The 20,350-nt window shown below is 34.4% G+C and overlaps 1 protein-coding gene, 1 long non-coding RNA gene and 1 other non-coding gene across 3 annotated transcripts; 1 reads left to right on the top strand and 2 right to left on the bottom strand.

Annotated features, from left to right (window-relative positions):
• Nucleotides 1-390: 390 nt before the first annotated feature.
• On the bottom strand, nt 391-5,864 carry LOC140035898 (uncharacterized). Its single transcript, XM_072077269.1, has 3 exons — nt 5,247-5,864; nt 1,378-1,563; nt 391-771 (listed from the first exon to the last, which is right to left on the bottom strand). Exons 1-3 carry the CDS (start codon nt 5,817-5,819, stop codon nt 481-483), a joined length of 1,050 nt encoding a protein of 349 aa, XP_071933370.1. The 5' UTR covers nt 5,820-5,864; the 3' UTR covers nt 391-480.
• Nucleotides 5,865-9,606: 3,742 nt separating this feature from the next.
• TRNAS-GCU (transfer RNA serine (anticodon GCU)) lies at nt 9,607-9,688 on the top strand. The gene has a single exon. It is a non-coding gene; the product is annotated as a tRNA-Ser (tRNA).
• A 184-nt stretch (nt 9,689-9,872) lies between these two features.
• Nucleotides 9,873-19,645, bottom strand: LOC140035897 (uncharacterized). Its single transcript, XR_011839796.1, has 3 exons — nt 19,548-19,645; nt 18,849-18,983; nt 9,873-10,068 (listed from the first exon to the last, which is right to left on the bottom strand). It is a non-coding gene; the product is annotated as an uncharacterized lncRNA (long non-coding RNA).
• Between the last annotated feature and the right edge of the window lie 705 nt (nt 19,646-20,350).

Genomic DNA, 20,350 nt, shown 5'->3' with positions numbered 1-20,350 from the left:
TTGGAAGATGCCTTCTTGTAACAGGTGTTCTATAGTCGAAGAATACCAAATGATAGTGCCTGACTCAAAAAGGTGAAGAAGACTAGAAATATTATAGTATGGTTGCCTCGTTTCATTGCCTTTTCCAACTTTTGGTCCCATTTGAGTCTTAAATTTGGTGGGGCAATGGTATAGGAAAAGAATTGAAGAATGATCTTCCTTCTCATTTGTTCTGCGAAAAGTAAAGGACGTTCAAATCTGAAATGTTTTAGATGGTGAATGTAGAACTTTAATTACGCAAAGGTTGTTGAATTCTGGATTGAAGTTCTCTCTCACGTTTTGTTAAATTTGTTATCCTCTCGTTCTTGAAAATATAACCAAAGAAGACTAGATCTTTTCAATAGACTTCAAAATGGCATGTTCTTCGATTGGAACTTTGATTACTATTTCATTGAGGTGAAAACCCCAATTGAGTTCAATTCGACTGAATAAATGTTTGGGCTATGAAGAAATGGCACACTTGCCAATAAATTCTTGAGTTCTATGTTTCTTGTCATATGCTTTTCGAAGAATAATTAGGCACTGAGCTTCGTGATGAAATTTAGGCTTGATGAGTCCCCAAACTACTTTAAAACTTGATCTTAGGTGCACGCGAATGACGAGAGGCAATCCCTTGTTTGATTCAAGCAAATCTTGCATGCTTCTTCCTGCAGCATACATTGGTTTATTTCTAGTGCCCACAAACAACTTGAACATTTCTGTATCATCAATCCCTGTATGAAACTCTGGAGCCTGCAACATTTTTTAAATCTTGAGTATTAGTTCAAGTGTGCAAAAGATAACCCAAAAATTTTAAGATGTTTTACTTTTCCCCTTTTTTTGGGACAAGAAAAATCTAATCATGATCAGTACCAAAGAAAGAGCAATTATGGTAGGTATATGTATGTATGTACGTATGTCCTGACGAACGACAAAAATACAACTTCAACAATTGGTTGTAAAGTTCTATTGTGCACCTCAAATTTGTTTTTGTTTTTAAACTTGTAAATCAAATCTTCTACCTTATAGTAATTTCATGCAGCTACATAGTATTTTCATGCAGCTAAAATCTTGCGGACATTTAAAAAATATTAAGTCCGCCACTTTGCTTCAAATGGAGAGAATATGAGCTGCTCTTTTACGAGGCCGAATTAAGGCTGCAAACTGAGATCAGATGAAGTTTAAGTCCCAGATTGTTTACTTTTGGCCAAAATAGAATACTGACAAGACTAAAACAGAGAGAGACAATAGAATCCTTGCTGGCAATTGGATAAAGCATGCATGCTTCCTTCTGTCCTTGACGGTACAAGTGACTGTAATGATTAAAGGTTGAAAAATGTATACCACACAAATGCTTACTTCAGTCAATGCAAAAGGGAGATTGCCAAATGACATTGCCAGGAAGGGTGGATGAATGTGTAGCCCAAATAGCTTCGACTTGTTGTCCACCACTAAGTCCACGGTACAATTGCAAGTGAGCAGCTTGGTGGTGACACCAGATGCATCAACTCCTTCAACCAATTCAAACTGGGGAATTCCTGCCATCTTTGCAAATATCGACTTGTTACAAGAGGTACAATATTAAGGAACGGATACGTGAGTTGGAGATCGATTCTGACCTACACAACTATGTCATTTCATGTTGAATTTTGATGCATATTGGAAATCTGATACTGTAACTTTTTGGCTGATGGAAGGAACTGTGGAATCTGAGTTTGCTATACATCGTGTTACATAGAACTTGAATTAAAGTTGAAAAGACATTGGTTAATTTACATGTTTGATGTGTAGATTTTTAACATTTATGATTCTTTGAGTGTCCCAGATTAGAGCGGTCCATTGTAGTTTATCCAAAATATTGAGGTACTATTGCATATTTTTGCCTAACATCAATAATCCAGGGTAAAAAATGATGGAAGATTTTATGTCGCTTTTAAGAACAATTCCCTCAATTTGTATCTCTCAAGAATGATAATTATTTATATTTTTTTGAATAATGACAATTTAAGGGTTAAAATCACTTATGGTAATTTTAATTCGAGGGCATGATATCCAAAAGGAACTGTATCATCTCTCAAAAATGATATTGCTAAATGACAGGAGAGTACCGTTTGACGAAGATAACAAGGCAATCATGACAATCAAGAAGAGGATAACAGACACAGAAGCAATGGTTGAGGATGAAACCACAATCATGCGTGCATTATAAGGTGGGATGACACACTCGTGCTCTTGCTCTTCTCCTCTCATATATGAACGTATTGATGTGATGGAATGATTTGTAAATAATTCAGAATGGCAAAATGAGCTTGAAGCCAAAAATACGACTAAATGCTCCTGATTTGTTCATCCAAAGAATGGAAAACAACAAAATTCTGGTCTGGTGTTATTAGCAACAAACGAACAAGCAAATTATTAAGCGTACGAATTAATTTCCTATCATTGATACCAACCTTCTCATGCAATATATATAGAGTTTATGTGGTTTAATATCAAGTTGAAAACAAGGAAATTGTTCATGTCATTGAAATTAATTAAATGGTCAAGAACAGGTGAGCCACAAAGAGAGACAAGATAGAAGTAAACAATTCTTAGTGGTGGATTTGCCTGAGCCTTTGTATATTGTGGATTTGATGGATAACAGATCCCATGAGAGGTGGAGCTTCCATTTCGATCACAAACATTTGTCCCTTTGAACATGCCACTATACTTCCAATCCCGGAAAAAAATCAAGGACTCTTAATCCATCTAGAAGGATCTTGTACGTACACAAAAATATTCAAAGGTACTAGCAATATATTTTATACTAGGAACAGCAACCTGTAGCAAGCTAATTGAAACAATACACTTATAAGGAATAAAAAATTAAAAATACTTAAAATAGATGGTGCAATGTAAATTAGGTATATTAATTTACAAAGTTTTCTTCCATTTATGTTTCATCTTGAGTTGATTACTATTTCATGAGCTAATAATGGCTATACCAACTTGTGAAATTAATTTGCACTTATCCGAGGAGAATAAACATCTAACTGTGTAATTTTCGTCATTTGGGTGGCCAATTGGGTTCTTAAGAATCTAGATGTGATTGCTCATTTATCAGCTAGGAATGTTAGTTCTATTTCAGACATTCGTACTTGGAGATTTTCTTCACCATCTTTTCTTTCCTCCGCAATTACTGCAGATCTATCTTCAATTTAATAAAATTTTCTAGTTTTTTTTATTAAAAAAAAAGTTTTCATGTGTTCTGAGAACCATTTAAGATAGTCAGGATAATGGCCCTACAAACAAATAGTTAAGATAGCAACATTTGATTTTTCTACTCTTAATTTCTTACTTGACGTTTTTCTCTTCCAACTTCAATGATACCTTTCAGCCTTTAGAATGAGACAAATCTCTTTCTTTAAACAAAAGCAAGTAAAGGCTAGAAAGGGCCTACAAATGGTTAAGGTAAAAGCATGTCTGCTTTGATAACCAAGGGTCACAATTTCTTGAAGTGGATCTGCTTTATTGCTCAAAATGACTAAAATAAGGTCCCTAAAAGTGTTAATAGTTCAATTTCCATGAGGCATGAATTATTGTTGAATTCCTATCGGACGTTTTAATCTTTTCCAGTGATAGGATTGGGCCTTTTAAGCCCAATAGGAAACAATTGTTTTTTTTTTTTTTTGAACAATGATGGGAAGGTGTAGCAGACAAAGCCCAACTACAGCCCAAAAGCAAAATTGCCTTCTTTCAAGAACCAACTTTCTCTAAAGGAGTTGGCTACTACATGGATTGTAGGGTACCCGTCAATGTGCCACTATATGTGATTTTTTTCTAAGTTCATATGCGTGTACGTGGTGCATCCGTTTGGTCAGATAGTGGTTCAGTCTCATTCGATTTTCTCGACCTAGTTAGGCCACCGTTAGACTAAGTTAGATGTGCCGTTATGTAAAAAAAAAAAAAAAGAATAATTCCAGAATAAACTTCCCCGTTTTCATATTTAGAGAATTATGAAAAGTGAAGGTGAAAGATAAACTAAACTATTCGATATTTGAATTAAACTCAGCTCGATAAGAGTTCAAGCAAATTTGGTTCGTCAACTAATCAAACCAAACTTGAACAACATTTTGTACTTGATAAATTTTCAAATTCAGCTCAAGTTTGGTTTAATTAGCATATAAGTGAAATTTACATATAAAAAGTTCAAACTATTCGATCTCGACTCGATTTCGCCTCGACAAAAGTTTATTCAACCTCAATTCGAGAAGAAAACAAGTCAAATTTGAACAAAATTCAATATCATTAAAATAATCAAATAAATCTGAACACTAAGATATTCAGCTTATTTAGGCTAGTTTACACTCCTATGAAAAAGATGATTTCCTTTGCATTAGCTATATATGGCTAAGAAAATGATGGCTAATAGTAATCATTCATACATTTAGTATTAGCGTGCAAGATTTTCAAAAGGCTCTTTAACTTTTCTTTCTAATCTTCTTCCAATGTAACTTTTTTACATCACGTAAACATATAACCAGGTGAATTAGCTATTTATGAAAGGGAAATGTTATTTGCACTTCATATTTTGTTATTTGCACTCTCACCTTTTGTTATATCATATAGTCTAATAAACGAAAACTATATAATAAAAATAGTAGTGGAAGCGCAAATAACAAAAGAGGAGTGTAAATAACATTTATTTACATAAAATTCTATACATTTGTCAGAAACACAATTCTTTGACTCCTGTGAAGATTTCCATATTGAGTCACTCCACAGTTTTACACAAATCTTGGGGTCATTGCATTTGTTTCTTTTGCTTTCTGTTTTCAACATGGTTTGGGAGATTTTACATATTGGCATTGCCCTAGTTGTCGGATTATGCACAACCATAATGTCATATGGCAAAAAATGTTACGAAGAAAGGAATGCCAAAATTGTCATGAAACTCTTTTTATTTTAATTCTAATTAACTTTTCCACTGACGGTTAAGATGCATCTACTGCGGGAAGGGTTGGGTTAAATAGTAAGATACGAGCAATTATAAATAGGAGGTCCTACGTTCAATTACCAAAAAAAAGGAGATGCATCTACTGCACGCCGCACTGATAACCGTTAAAATCAGAAACTAGAAGCACGCACTGACAACAGTCAAAATCAGAAACTAAAAGCAAGTGAAGAAAATCAGTTGAGAATGGGCCGAATCAAATATCTAAAAGGGGAAAAAGGGCTAGAGATTTTACCTTAATAGACATCTTAGGAGCTGGTGGCTTGGTGAGAATGTAGAACACAACTAGTGCAATCACCACACTCAGTATAAACCTCCAAGTCATCTGCAGAAACTTCCACCCTCCAGAAATAGAACCACCGAAAGAAAACATTCTCCACCATTCGGCCTTCTCCTCAAAATATTCCTCATCCTCTTCATACTCATGATCTTCTTCAATGTGATAGCCATTTCTGAGTCTATCAACAACAACCATATTGCCTTCGTGACGATTAATCTCTTCATTGTACGTAACTCCTGTTCCATGGCTTTGAACATCATGATCATAAGGGATTTTCTTCTCATGCAGGAAAAGGTTGGTTGATCCATGAGAGGACGAGTAACGCGATAGAGCAAGCCGATTGGCTGCTTCTTGGCTTGCGTTGTTGGGATTGTTGGCAAAAGTTTCTAATGCAGATTCATTGTTGATGTTACGAATTTCAGCACTGTATGCATGGGAAACTGATGATGGACTCTGTACGTAGTAAACTGCGCAAGGATAGGAGCGGAATAAAGCTTCCTCTTCTGGATCTGTTCTGTAGATAGTCATCGCTAGTGCAGTGAAAGTGTGTGTGTGTGAGTGATCAGAAAGATGGGCTGGGAAGAATGATTTGCTTGACATGGGAAAGGGTTTTTGGAGGGTTTTTAAACAGCGAAAAGGAGAGGTTTGCTTTTGATAGATGGAGGCCATCATGACCAATTCTGAAAATGACCTTAGAATACAATGTTCCCAAAGCCATTCAGGTGAAAATCGATCATATCCATTGGTCCATCAACTTGAAAATTAATGTGAAATCCTTTCATGAATTTCAATTTTCATCCCCAGATAAAATCTTTTTCTCTGGTTGCAAAAGGTCTATGATTGGGACATGTGACGGTTGATTTTAGACAATGAAACCTTCTCTGCGGCCACAATTTGCAAGGCATCCGTCTTAAATCTTTTTTATTTTAAAAGGTGCATGTAAGTATAAATTAATTATGAAGTACCTAGAATTTTATTGTTGCATAATTTGTTTCAATAACATTTGCACATTGATCGGACTAGAATTAATTGGAGATTTTCCCCAACCAAAACCCATAATGCTCAAAAATCAAAGCAAAATTAATTGGTTCTTTGCACTGTTTCCCCCATATCCAAAATCCGCTCATCCCACTGAGCTGCTGCTATTCATCAGGTCTGAAGCCTTGTCGATGTTTCAATTCAACTGTTAGAATCAAACGTAGAAAAATTAACAGGTCGGATTGAGATCTCGTATTACAACATATTTTGACTTCGTTGATCATCAAGTGGCAAAGACATAATGCATGTTTTAGGCGTGCATAGGAAAGAAGATACACTTGATGATTCCCATTACTCAACTATGAATTTTGCTGATATTTCTTGCTTTTGAAGAGATAGAGCGGTGGATTGATATGCAAGATAAAGCATAAGGGGTCATGATTGAAAATAATTTAAGGGGCACTGCTTTTGCTTTTATAGGAAGACATAATGAGTTCAAATTTGGAGTACCAATCTATAGACCTAGATTCCTATTGTTGAACATGTTGAGTACCATGTTTTAGCACCGAACACATTAGGTAAATCTATGTATTAGGGATTTCGGAGAGTAGGATGAATTTTGAATTAAATTCAATATTTCATCTTTTTTTTTTTTTTTGTCAACTAGGAGCCAGGAACGTTCAAAATCTGGAGCACAGCCCAGACAAAGAATGTGCTAATTTTACATGTTGCTGTATTTTTACAGGGCTTGTTTTCCACCAGTTAAATGCTTATGCAGAGGTTGTCTAAAATGTCGCTTGTAAATCATGTAGTATATTTTATAGTCACGTGATGTAAGAAAAGTGATCACGAGTCACGTCTACATGATTTTTTTTTTTATATATAAAACAGAAATCAATATTATTAATAAACGAGTCATATTTATATGATAGTGCAAGAGAGCTTATGTATTATTGCATATATAATATGATTTATAAATGGAATGTTTATAAATTTGCTTAACAGTAAAAGAAAAAAGAAAAAAGAAAAAGGAATTGAATCAAGAATAGTATACTCCACTTCTTTTTCATGCTTTTCTTCATTATTAGGTGAAAACAAACCAAAAAAGGAACAAATGAAGCCAAAATTAAAATTGTATCAATGATTCCCCAAAAATAACTTGCCCTGTGTGTTTTCTCACGTGGGCCAATTGAATGGAAGATTTATTTGGTTCAAAAGGTGGTGTGCATAATGAAATCAATCGTCAATCAAGGTCTCACCTCATTCACTTATTTTGTGGCAGCTTGATAATACGCAATAGATTTAGATACTTTGGAATGTCTTCATAAATTGAGATACGTACCCCATGCTCTATTGAAAACAAATGTATTTACTCCTATAGAAAATTAAAAATTTTTTTAAAAAATATTTGTTAGCAATATAGTTTTTTTTCACTCATAAAAATTTATATATATATATATATATATATGACCAAGGCCCATGCGATGGCTTGATATCCCAAACTGAGGGTGTTAACATTCATCTCTAGAAGTAAATTTTCTTATTTCGTCTATACATTTGAGCACAATAGTCTAACTTTTTTTTTTCTTTATTTAAAAAAAAAGATTTTAATTTACCTCAAGAGGGTGTAATTAGTATTTTCTGGTGGTCTCTGGTTTTTTGCAGTCTATCTTTAAGTTCTTCTTCAATTAAATCAGTCGAAAATCAAGCATTGGAACTTCTACATGATCAGACTGCAACGCGATTGGAGCACTGCATAGTATAGCATCCTCTCTACATGGGTGCATATACATCACTACAGACACTCATATTCTTCAAATTAGAGGGCAAACTTTGGGTAATTTATTTCTATCGATTAATAATTCAAAATTTTGTGAAGAAATCCTCTTGACAATAAAACATTTAACCCCACAAATATCTACGTGGTTTTTCCATTACACCGTACAAATTATATGGCATCATGCATTTTGTCCAAGGTAGACAAGACATGCTCTTTGAATTATTAATCAACGGTTGAGGAATTAAACTTCCTGCTCTAAAAATGAATGTGAATGACAAAATTCACGATTAATAAACCAGATAAATAAAAATGATGAATTGATGATATGTAGAAAATGTCATATGGGGCATGCCATACAGAATTCAAGAGATGCGAAGAAAACCGCCCAATAGTATGGTTGGCAATAGGGCGGGTTTGGGCACTCCCTGCCCCCGTCCTGCCCCGCTATCCCCGTGGATGCCCCGAATTGTCTTGCTACTATTTTTATTTTTCATGTCATTTTTTTTAATATATGTATAACACTAATAATAGATTTACTAATCATTTTTTCAAATTTCACATCAAAAAATTTAACATGAGATAAAGTATAAAAATTATTTTTGACCATGTGATGTGAATCCGCTTCTCTATGTCTGATGTTACATGAATTCTAAATGAATTATCATTATTTTTATAAACAACATGACATAGCAAAAGAAAAAAGGTAAACTAACATAACAAAATTATCATTTTACCACAAAAAATTATAGAAAAATGTTATTTGCATTTCATTGTTTTGGAATTTGCACTCCTACCATTCATTTTATCATATAGTCTAATAAATAAATAAAAATCATATAATTAAAATAATAATGGAAGTGTAATTAACAAAAATGGGAGTACAAATAACATTTTTCAAAATTTTATTATATTATCACAAGAAAATATCATAATATTCATTTCATATTACACACACACACACACACACATATATAACTATATTATATTATGTATTTTATATTATATATATATATTAAATTAAGGCGGATGATGGGATGGGGCCTGCATTTGCCCCCAACCTCATTGAACTTTCGCAGGCACTCGTTCCAATTACCATCCATATCCAATAGCATGTGTCACACTGAACTTAACTACTGAATATCCCTGCAATTAACTATGGAAAAATTGCATTGAATAATATACTATTTCTTATGGGTTGGGCTACCAACTTTTAGATGGTTTTCCCAAATAGTGCTATCAATGTCAACAAATGACAATTCCATAGAAATTTGGTAATGCACTTAAAACCAAAAGTTTCTACTCCTGCAAGTCCCTTCACATACAAATCCATGGAAAAAGTCATCATGACTTGGGCCTGAAATTCAAGAGCCCTTTAACGTGATATTCAGGGCATATTATATGATTCGAACTTCAACTTGATCTACAATAACCATTTGGAAAAGATTCAAAAATTCAGAAACATCTAATTTCTAAAGTAAATACTAATCTCATTCATCATCTGTTCCAACTTGTGGAATATTCCATAAGATAGAAAATAGTTCCCCCCACCTCGAACCAGTCGCTTTGGCCGAGTGGTTAAGGCGTGTGCCTGCTAAGTACATGGGGTTTCCCCGCGAGAGTTCGAATCTCTCAGGCGACGGTTAGTTTTGTTAATTGCATCCTGGACCGCATATACACTTCCCTTCTCCAGGCTTTTCGTTTTTGGCTCATTTTTAGGGTCCCAGATTACTTTTCAGGAACCATTCGTTACTAACAGATGGTGTTTGGAGGCAGAGCTGAAACTAAGAGCCACTTGGATTATCTTAACAAGTTGAAAGATTGCAATAGCATCCCGAAAATGTACCTAACATCTTTGAAGAAAACCAAGAGGGGGAAATTCCATTTTCTCTCAGGGGAAGCCAGAACAGCATTATCTGCCATGCCAAAGCTATAGATCTACCACTTGGCTGATTCTTGCCGGGGAGTAGACAGCAATCCTATTGCAGGCTGTGCAACAGTGCCAACCAAACTATTATGTGGCTGCCAGAAATTATAGATACACAGTTTTAGATTATTAGACAGCAGAATCGATGTAGAACCAGTTACTGAATCTTTCAGCTTTAGAAGTGGTTAAGCATCAACTCTATTTGTTAAAGTGACTTGCCTAAATTCACAGTGGAGTGAAAACAGAAAGCACGAACTAGTAAGGTAAACAAATTGCAGCTTTTGGCAGACACGCCAAGCTTAACAATCAGCCACAAGAACTTGCAAGTTAATCTACCAAATGGCGAAAGGAATGCGAGTCTAGTTGATACAAAATGGAGGAATTCAGGCGCTGGGATGGTGACAAAATTGTGTCAATTTATAGCTTATTGCTCTAGAGCTAACTGTTTGAACCTCCACTGGTTGTGGAAGACATGTAATGTCATGGCAGCTTTACCAAAGCTATATGTAATTTTACACGTACGTTGGAATTACTAACACTGATATCAGTAACAAGAAAAAAAGAAAATGTCTCTTCAAATTCAGAGCTAGCATGAGAAAGAATATACAACATCTCAAGCATAACATTCCAAATCTTGACTGAAATCAGCTGGTTGCTAACCTAATCAATCATAGTATTATAAAGTGTGCGATTCGTATTAAACATGTTTCAATGATAGTCATCGGTAGATTTCAGTTATGAACAAAAGTTAGATGAGCAGTATCACTTCTTTCAGATGTGTCTAAAAGTTAGGCCAAAAATCAGCTGATTTTTCAGTCCAGTTTTCCAGCAGGAATAGGCAGGCACTCGTGGCATCATCTAAGGACAGTTTTCTCCCAAGAAAATGGGAAGATGCAGAGAACAATACCAGGGGCGCATCAAGCGCCGAAATATACTGCATTTAGCGATCTATATTAGTGCGTGAAGCAAGATGAAGTAGTCAGCAGTTTGTTAAAATTTAACAGAGCACATGAACATGGAAATGTATAAACCTTCCTCAGGTACTGATCCCCTGATATTACTGCCTAGCTATAGACAAAACCTATCTATCCATCCTGTGAAATCAGTATTTTTAAAGCACTTTCCCTATCAAAACAAACCGACGATTCATGGAAAGTTGGAAAATTGCATACATTTTCACCAATAATGCTTCATAAAATTCATATGGACCCTCACATAATCAACAGGTATGCCACGAAATCCCCAATAAAAAATGCATGAATGAGCAGTGCCACAAAGATGAAGAATAAAAGGGAATCACGGGGAAACTTCCGACAGTACACAAGCAAATCTGTATTCAAAGACCAGCCGTAAATCAGCCGTACTTTTTCCACAACAAATGTTAGGTCCTAGTCAAAAATGTTGACCATTTTTTAGACTTTAGTCTATGACTCAGCATTAAAGTGATGTCTCCAAGAAAACATTAAACAAATTAAAGAACAAAAGATACCTTAAATTCCATCAGCTCCACACAATCTTTTCTTAATCATCTACTCAAAGAGTTCTTAACTGCTGTCAAAACACAACATTAGACAATAATAGAGGGAACCTTCTTCCAGCTATAGAGATATCACCGAATCTGGATCATGCCTGTCTAGTTAAGCTACTGCAAAAATGTAAAGAATGTGGCCAGGGGAAGACATCATAGGACTAGAGAAAAACAAATTGAGAGGTCCAAAGACTTTTCTGAAGTTAAATTAAGAGGTGGCCTAATCCCTTTTCGCCACGAATACACGTAGTACTTCTTGGGTTTAACGTTCAGGCGATTGTTGTTCTTCAGATCTACTTAACATTTACTCAACTGTTGTTGCTCTCTCTTGCTTCTAAAAAATGTGAATCCAATGCAGAACTTTGTTTATTGGGATCTTTTTTTCTCAAGAAAAAAAAACAGAAACACAAAAACCAAATCTATAATCTTGATTTGCATGATGAGTGCAAATATTAGGTAAAGATTCATGCACTTAGTCGGTTATCATCTGTGGTAGGATATCTTGGTTAGACTACATTTTACATGCGATGTCTATATGATTAGAGATACTAATTCTGAGTGGTGCATGGACAAACAACTATATCACCATCCCATCGACATTGGACTGGATATAGGCATTGCTTTGGATCTCATGCAACCGCCTTTGCTTCTTAGAAACTTGGAAAATTTGCTTATGATTGTAAATTTGGTGGCAGCAGTCATTGTACAATTACCAATTCCACTGCATTTCCACCGACCACGAAAAAAAAAAAAAGAAAAGCTTGTCACGTAATTGCTAAAGTTGCCAGAATAATTCAAAATCTTGAAATTCATGAGTTAGGCCAGTAGGGATGATCATCCCTACCTAGAAGCCTTGATCACTTCAGGAAATTAGGAGGCCTACAATAATCCACAGTCTGCACATTGCAACTGTGATATGTTTCTTAGCTTAGCCTTTGTGCAAAAATATACTTGACTCTGCTAAAGCTTTGTACTTCTATTTCTTGGAGCTACTCTTTTTTAGTTATTGGTAAAACGAATAAACAAAAATCTACTGTAGTTCTGTACTTATGTTTTTTAGACAGAAAATAAAATAACACACAATTGAAAACAGATACACCTGAACTGGATCTTAACAATGGCAGATCTTGTCACTTTTTTTTACCTCCAATTTGACTTTATATTGTGAAAGATCCTTGTACAAACTCAACTTCAAGGAGAGAAAAACTGAGTAATTTTCTAGTGAAAGTGACCTCGTTTGGAAAACCAATCTATATTCGGAAAATGCAAAAACAATCAGCAGTAGTTTGTTGTTTTCTTTAATGTGAAGATATCAGACGGTTTTCTTAGCGTCAAAATTTTGTTGCATGTCATTTTCTTTTCCAATTTGAAGAAGAAAAGGGACACAAGAATCAACTACACATATTCTCAGCACAATAAACTATAGAGAAACGACAACAATTCCACCAAACCTTCTCATATATATATAACCATTCAATCTCTTTCCCAGTCCACTTGGTGTGCTGTTTTAGAACAAGACAAAGGAAATGGTGGTAATTCACTCATTTGAGTGGTTACCCTATGCTTAATTGTCAAGTTTTTAAGCACTTTTAAAAGTTTGAGATGCAGATGGGAATATTTCAGAGATCAATAAAATAATGATCATGAAATAGTGGCACGATTTTGTAGGTCAGTCCGTACATTCGCCTTCTTCAAGTATAATGCCATCTTTGACTTCTCCTTTTAAATAGGCACATCAAAAAATTCTGCTTAACATTTGATTCAATCCAGTGTGACACATTCACACACAGTGAATGCGCAGACAGGCACCAAAGATGAAAAATATGTTCTGGTTTAATATATACATATGTAGACATTAAATGTTCACGTTACCAACACAAATTTTTTTTTTGGATTGTAAAATCTGCATATCACATGAAAAAATCATTGAATCCGGAAGACAAGATGCAACTAAGGGAGACAAAGCACATGCAAGATTAAAATTCTAAATCATCAAGAATTGCATAATTCTCTTAATCATCGTTTGACATCGAAAAGCTACTATTAAATTAGAGACATTAGGTCAAGTTTCTGTACAGCAAAGACGTTCTAATTAAATGCTAGTACTTTGTTTCGAGGAAAGGCCATGTAGTAGAAGAAATAGGTGATCATTGGCCAATGAAAGACAAGTTTATAATGAAAGAAAAGTTTGCAGCATTCATGTTAGTGTTGATGTTTGATCCTCAAGTTATCAAAAGGCCCCAAATTTTACCCCCGTTGCTTACCAATATAGTAAATGAAATAAACAAATACAAAACCAAGAAACCAGCTCGATCTTCAATTTGAGATTCTTAAGGACTAATTAATGTTAGTGCATATTTTTGAAAAGAAGGTAAGTTGTGTACATGAGCATTGAGGCGATAAGGGACGAAAATCTAGGCTAAAGGAGTCTCAAATGCAAGGGCTTTGAAATAAAATTTGAGATGATTATGGACTATGAAGCATCCGAAATCAAAAGTAAAGGTATGATCGATTGAGAATTTATAATCACACTAAGGATTAGAAAGTGAAATTAGACCTTTTGATTATTGGATGGAAAGTGAAATTAGACCTTTTGGATGATAATTTACCAGTCAACACCTGCACATACTTCTAGATTTGAACATGCAAAGGATGATTACAACTTAGTTGGCAATTCTAATGTTACCGGTCCTAATAAACACCTTCCCCGGACACAAATGACATAAATGATTCATCTGAAAAATTCTCCTTAGGGTTGGAAAATGATTCATAAATAGGAGAAATGTACTCTCTCTCAAGCTTGTCCTTAATAATCTAAGATAAACCAGTTATGAAGAGAATAGAGGACACCACCACACCTATGCAGTTTAAGAGGTGGGAGATCAAATTTACAATGGTAGATATATGGGAGGGTATTTTTAGGATTTTACTAAATTTATGAAGAGAATAAATGTACATAAATTCACATTAGAGAAGGGTCCAATAGGGGCTTCAAAAACCATCTACTTGGGACATTTTGGGATATGAACACGACTAATGTTTATATTGGACTTGGAGGTGGCAACTCCCTTTTCATCCCTTTACAAGGGGAAGAAATTTGGCCCGAAAACGCAGATTAATTATCAAGGGACAGACAGACCTTTCTAGATTGAGGCTTCCCTTTTGCCCACTTCGACACGTCTTCTCCTTATATATATATATGTATATAGAGGAAACCGAAAATGATTGAAAGAAAACGGAAGGTGACATTTTACAAAGGGCTAGGACTAGTTGTGGCTCTGAGATTTGAGACTATACAGTCAAAGGTGCAAGTATAGAATTAAATTTGCATGCCTTGAGAAATCATTTTGGAGTCTTCTTATAAGCTGCATTTCAGAAGTTGAACAGATGAAACGGAACCTAAATAGTTCTGAAACGACAGATGAAAAAATGCATTGTGACAGCATGCCACAACTTTATTGTTGATGAAGAAATGTCGGATGAGATATTGGGAGATAAACATATTGTTGGTGGACATGAGATAAGCTGAAAAATAATTGATTTTCTAAAAATCAGGAAAACGAAAGTTTTGCATTTTTCTGGTTGTGAGTATTGGACTCCTTGTCAGCACTTTATTCGGTCTGTTTTTCTGACAAAAGTTTAGGTTTACCTTAAAAAAAAAAAAAAAGTTTAAACGGACGGAGTACTCTATCTTTTGCTAGTTAATTTTGACAAGCAAAATGGAGTAATATTCTTGGATAGAATACAGGATGTGTTTGGCAGTCATGTTTTTAGGGGTGCTTTAAATATATATATATATATATATACACATATACATATATATATATATATATATATATATATTAATTTGACTAAAATACCCAAAAAATACTCAAACAAAAGAAAAGAAAAACAAAAATACACACCTACCATCGCCACCTCCTCTCTTCCCCTGACGACCACCCCTCTCTTCCCCTTTCTCCCACCTTGTCCTCCTTCCTCCCACCCGTCACACCCTCCTTTCCCCTCCTTCCCCCTACCTCCTCCCTCTCTTTTTCTTTTCATTTCCGTACCCCTACTCGTCCCCGCTCCTTCCTTCGTGGGATGAAAGAAAGTTTTACCAAAATATTTAAAAAAAATACTATAAATGCTTTGAAAATACTAAATATTTTTTATAAAATAATTCAGTGTAGGAAGTTTTAAACAAATACTTTGAAAACTATTTACACGGTTCACAAGTTCACTTAAACTTTGTGTTCCTTGAGTAGAAAAGTGTTGCTTTCACCTTTTATCAAAGGAGGTAAAACTTAGGTAGCCTCCTTCCAAGTGGACCTAACAAGAAGCTGGTGCACCTGTTTTGTCCTTCGAAGACGGTCGTCGATATATTTCCATACACATGTCACTTTCAAGTAGGAGTGTGCAAAATCGAAAAATTTTAATTTATTGATCAAATTTAAAATTTTTGAAATCAGTAAATCAGAAATTGGAATGGAATTCGGGTTTCCAATTTCGAAATATACAAATTTGGTTCTAATTCGATAATTTTGGTAATGGGGTTTTTCAAATCAGAAATTTCGATTTCGAATTCACAATTTGAAATCGGTGTGAAATTGGAAATCGAATACCAATTTCGATTTCAAATTCATTTATATATATGTATATTAATATATGTAATATAAAATTTATATTATATAATAATACATCTAACTAATAATTATATTGTTTAACAATACAATAATAACTCTTATGAAGTTAGTTTTATATTATGTTATAATCATAAACATATATTATACAAAGTTAGCATTTAGTTTAGCAAAACTTATATATAATTATAATAAAAAATTAGAAATACAAAACAAAACTCCAAAAGAAAGAAAAAGGGTTCTTGAATTCGCTACGAATTCGAATTTGGAATTAGTGAATTCGAAATCGAATTCGATCGGAATTTTTTATGTCAAAATTTCAAAAAAATTCAAATTTAAAGTTCTGAATTATCGATTTCGATGCACACCCCTAATTCGAAGACACCTCAAATGCCATAAATCTAATCAAATACTTCGACAATATTGTCTCAAATTCCAACTTTGGTTCCATATGTTACTCAAATCGGTTTTTGATGTTTTACCTTCAATATTATTTCGTTAGGTCATTTTACAAGATTTTAATCAGTCCATATCTTATAGTAGATTAATTATAAACCCATAAAACACCACATTTGACAAATAAAACTGCAAATATGCATGTTAGACAAGCAATGAGAGGAAATGACAGAAGACATGGAACAGAAAGGGGAAAAAAAAGGAATGATGGTAGATGCAAACTAATAAGCACCGATCTAGTGGGCTGGTGGATGACGGATGGTCAATCAAATCATGCTGGCATTCGAATCCGTTCCCAAACAGTGTATGAAATTAAAGAATAAATATAAAAGAATTTGAGAATGAGTAGAGCCTTTCACCCAACAAGAATTTGATGAATGCTTACATACATATATTTTCACATTTCATAACTGAATATTGTGATTTTGATTTTTATTCAAGTTCAATTTGTCAGGCGGGAATTGCTTGGTTGAACTAGAGGACTCAGGCAGCTGATTTGCAGCAGCTGCATCATCAGCACCGATTTTCATCAACGTTACCACGACAATGAAACTGCATCCACCCTTCCCCTTATTTTAACGTTTTACATCGTTGCCTTGATGTTATTGTCGGAGTTATTATTATTGCTTTGGTTGTATTTTGTGGTCAATGTAATGTAGGTGCAAAACAATGAGACAATGCTACAAACTTTTTTTTTTTTTTTTTTTTCTTCTTGGTGAGACAATGCTACAAACCTGTTAAAATGACAAATATGCATCTAACAACCGAACAAGATAGAGGCTTCAACACTCATTCAAAGGGTCCAAGTGAAAAATTAGTGTGGGTTGTAAAGGCTAAAAAGTACACAAAATAATACTAATAAAAAATTGCACAAAATACCATAGGAAGACTAGAAGTTGAAAAGTAAGCAAATGTGTACGTGTGTTGTAAAGGCCACAAATTGCATAATATAACAATAAAAGCAAAATGCCACGTTTCTGCGCATTCTTGTAAGTACTTTTAAACGGTTTTCATGAAGGAAAAGTGTGTGTTATTAAGTTTCACGAAGTTAGAAGCTATTTCAAATAAATGCACCATAAATAAAATGACAAATAGAAAACTGCATTGCAAGATTCTTATTTACTAACCAGAAAAAAAAAAATTGCATTTCAAGTCTTTTCAATTTGACAGCATGCCACAAATAGGTTTGAAGAAGAAATGTTGGATAAGATTTTGAGAAAATTCGGGAAAATGAAAGCAAAATCGGACTAAATTATCTATCCTAATAATTTCAAAAAGAAAAAAATGGAAAAAATATTTTTGGAAATACAATACAAGTTCAACTGAAACCTTGTACAAGTTGAAAAGTAAAATTTCCTTTTTTTTTTTTTTTCAATCAAAGAGGGTAAAAATTCAGCTAGTTTTCTAAATTATTGATCTGAAGGCCTTCCAACTGGACCTAACAAGTGAAAAAAAAAAAATAAAAGGACCTAAAATAAAGAACTGGTCCACTCGTTATCTCCTTCTATAAGACATGCCGCTGTCCTCGCCATGTTCCATACATATGTCAGTCAGAAGACACCTGAAGTGCTTCCAATTTATCAACAAAAAGCCGTACAATCTTTTTCATGTTAGCTCAAATCAAATAATCCGACTGTGCGAGTTCAAACTTTGGTTCATATGTCACTGAAATTGGTTTTTTGATGTTCCATAATCTTGATACAAGCTCACAAAATGGCTCACAAACTTTAGTTTTGTACTTCAAGTTCATGTTTTCAATCTTGAATCAAGAATTATTTGATCGAACTAGTTAGACGACTCAGATTCAGCACCCACTATCATAGAAGCTATCATGCACTATCGTGGAAATGCATGAACCCTTCTTCTAAATTTTAACGTTTTACATCCACCTTAATAGTATTGTTATTTTGACCATGTTATGAAAAAAATCTACCTTAATGTATGGTAGAGGTGTAAAACACTAAGCAGGCCAGACATGCAATGCTACAAACTTGTGTGCACGATAAACTAGCATCCAACAACCAATCAAGATAAGAGGCTTCAGCACTCAATTCAGCCAGCTTCATCTACTTTACTTTTTAGAAGTGAAACTGATGAATAATGGTCCGAGTAGTAGATTAGGATGAGTTGTAAAGGTTACAAAGTACACAGAATTGCACTAATAAAAAACTGCACAGGGTATACTATAGTAAGACAGAAAGTTAAAAGACAAGAAAATATGTGTTGTAAAGGCCAAAAATAAGAACAATACTAAAATTAAAATGCTCACCTTTTAATATGCAAAATGAGGGTGGTGCTAAAGTGGAGCTCCTGCCTGGCTTCTCACTTGCAGACCTTGGAGACTTGGGCTCAAGACTTGGCTCTTCCCGCCTTCCAAATTAACACTTAAGACTGTTTTTTCTGGCTGGGAGAGGAAGAAAGATCAAATGTTATTTATAGACAGAAAATAAACTGTTATTTTCTCCAAAAATATTGATGCAATATATGGAGAAATTTGGAGAAAATAGTTTTGGCATTCGTCTTCCTTTTGCCTACGTGTGGCTGCTTCTGCCACGTTTCCTGCATGGGCATTCCATAACGTACCGCTTGGCTTGTGAACAAATGACGTAAAACTCTGCTAATCTTTTTAGTACTTTTTCCGTTTTTCATGAATGAAAAGTTTGCTATACAACCATATTGCTTTGTTTTGGTTAGGAGAAATGTAAAATTATGAAGCCATTATTCAGTCACCAAGTATGTGATCCAGCTAGAAACTGTTGCAATAAAAAGTGGTAGAGAAGTAAAGACAGAAGCCATTGTGCTAGATTTACTTTAGATGATGGGAATGGTAAGAAAGACAATGCAAAGAAGAAAAAAGGAAGGCAATTCATATACATGAATTCTTCAATGACCCTTGGATAAAGGGAAGAATAGGTTTTGAAGAGAGAAATCAAGGGAGCTTATAACTGAGAAATTGTTGGTTACTTACCTTTGGAAATTTGGTCTAGAGCAAAGCAGAGCTTACAAGCTTTCCACCACCAACTCCTCTCTTTTTCAGTAGCTTCATGCACAAAAGCAGGACTCAACCTAACTTGGGCGTATAAGAATAAATTCTTGAACCCTTTATACTTGTTAAAAACTCTGTGGCCGTAAAGTCAGAGCCAATCACGCAATTTTTTCCATTCTTAATTTTAAGGTTATATCTAGTGCGATTCGACATCATGAATGGATGCATCACGTACGAAAGAGCCAAAAAAAAAAAAAAAAAAAGAAAGAAGAGCAACGTGTCGAGCGGATGTATTAGTGTGACAACAATTTACGTGAAAGATCTTCTAAATTACGTAATAAAAACAGTAGGATATATCAATATTACATTATTCATGCACTGCAGTGGAGAAGAGCTGAAGAGGTATCTTATAACTATACTCAGACAAATACAAAATATGAGTGCAGGCATTTGATAAGCTGTTTTGCCTATTACTTTATCTACGCCATACGTAATTGTCCTAATTCCTATTCCATGAACAAAAAGAAGTGCATCCTCTTGTTTGTTTCAACCGTTTTTTCTTTTCTTTTTTTTTTTTCAAAAGAATTGTCCTAATGCCCATTGTTCAAAGTTCTTTTTTGCATTCCTTTTTCTTTAGCCTGAAACAAGCCAGAATTAAAACGCTCACCTGAAACATAAAGTTCTCAAAACATTTTTTTTTATTGAAGGTGTTAATGTCTGTGTTATGTCCACATTCATTGTATTAATTTTAAATAATTGATTGGAGATTAATGATATCTTCAAAT

This window comes from Coffea arabica, chromosome 2c (assembly GCF_036785885.1).
Source record: "Coffea arabica cultivar ET-39 chromosome 2c, Coffea Arabica ET-39 HiFi, whole genome shotgun sequence".
Taxonomy (NCBI): Eukaryota; Viridiplantae; Streptophyta; class Magnoliopsida; order Gentianales; family Rubiaceae; genus Coffea; species Coffea arabica.
This window is presented reverse-complemented; position numbering and strand designations above follow the sequence as displayed.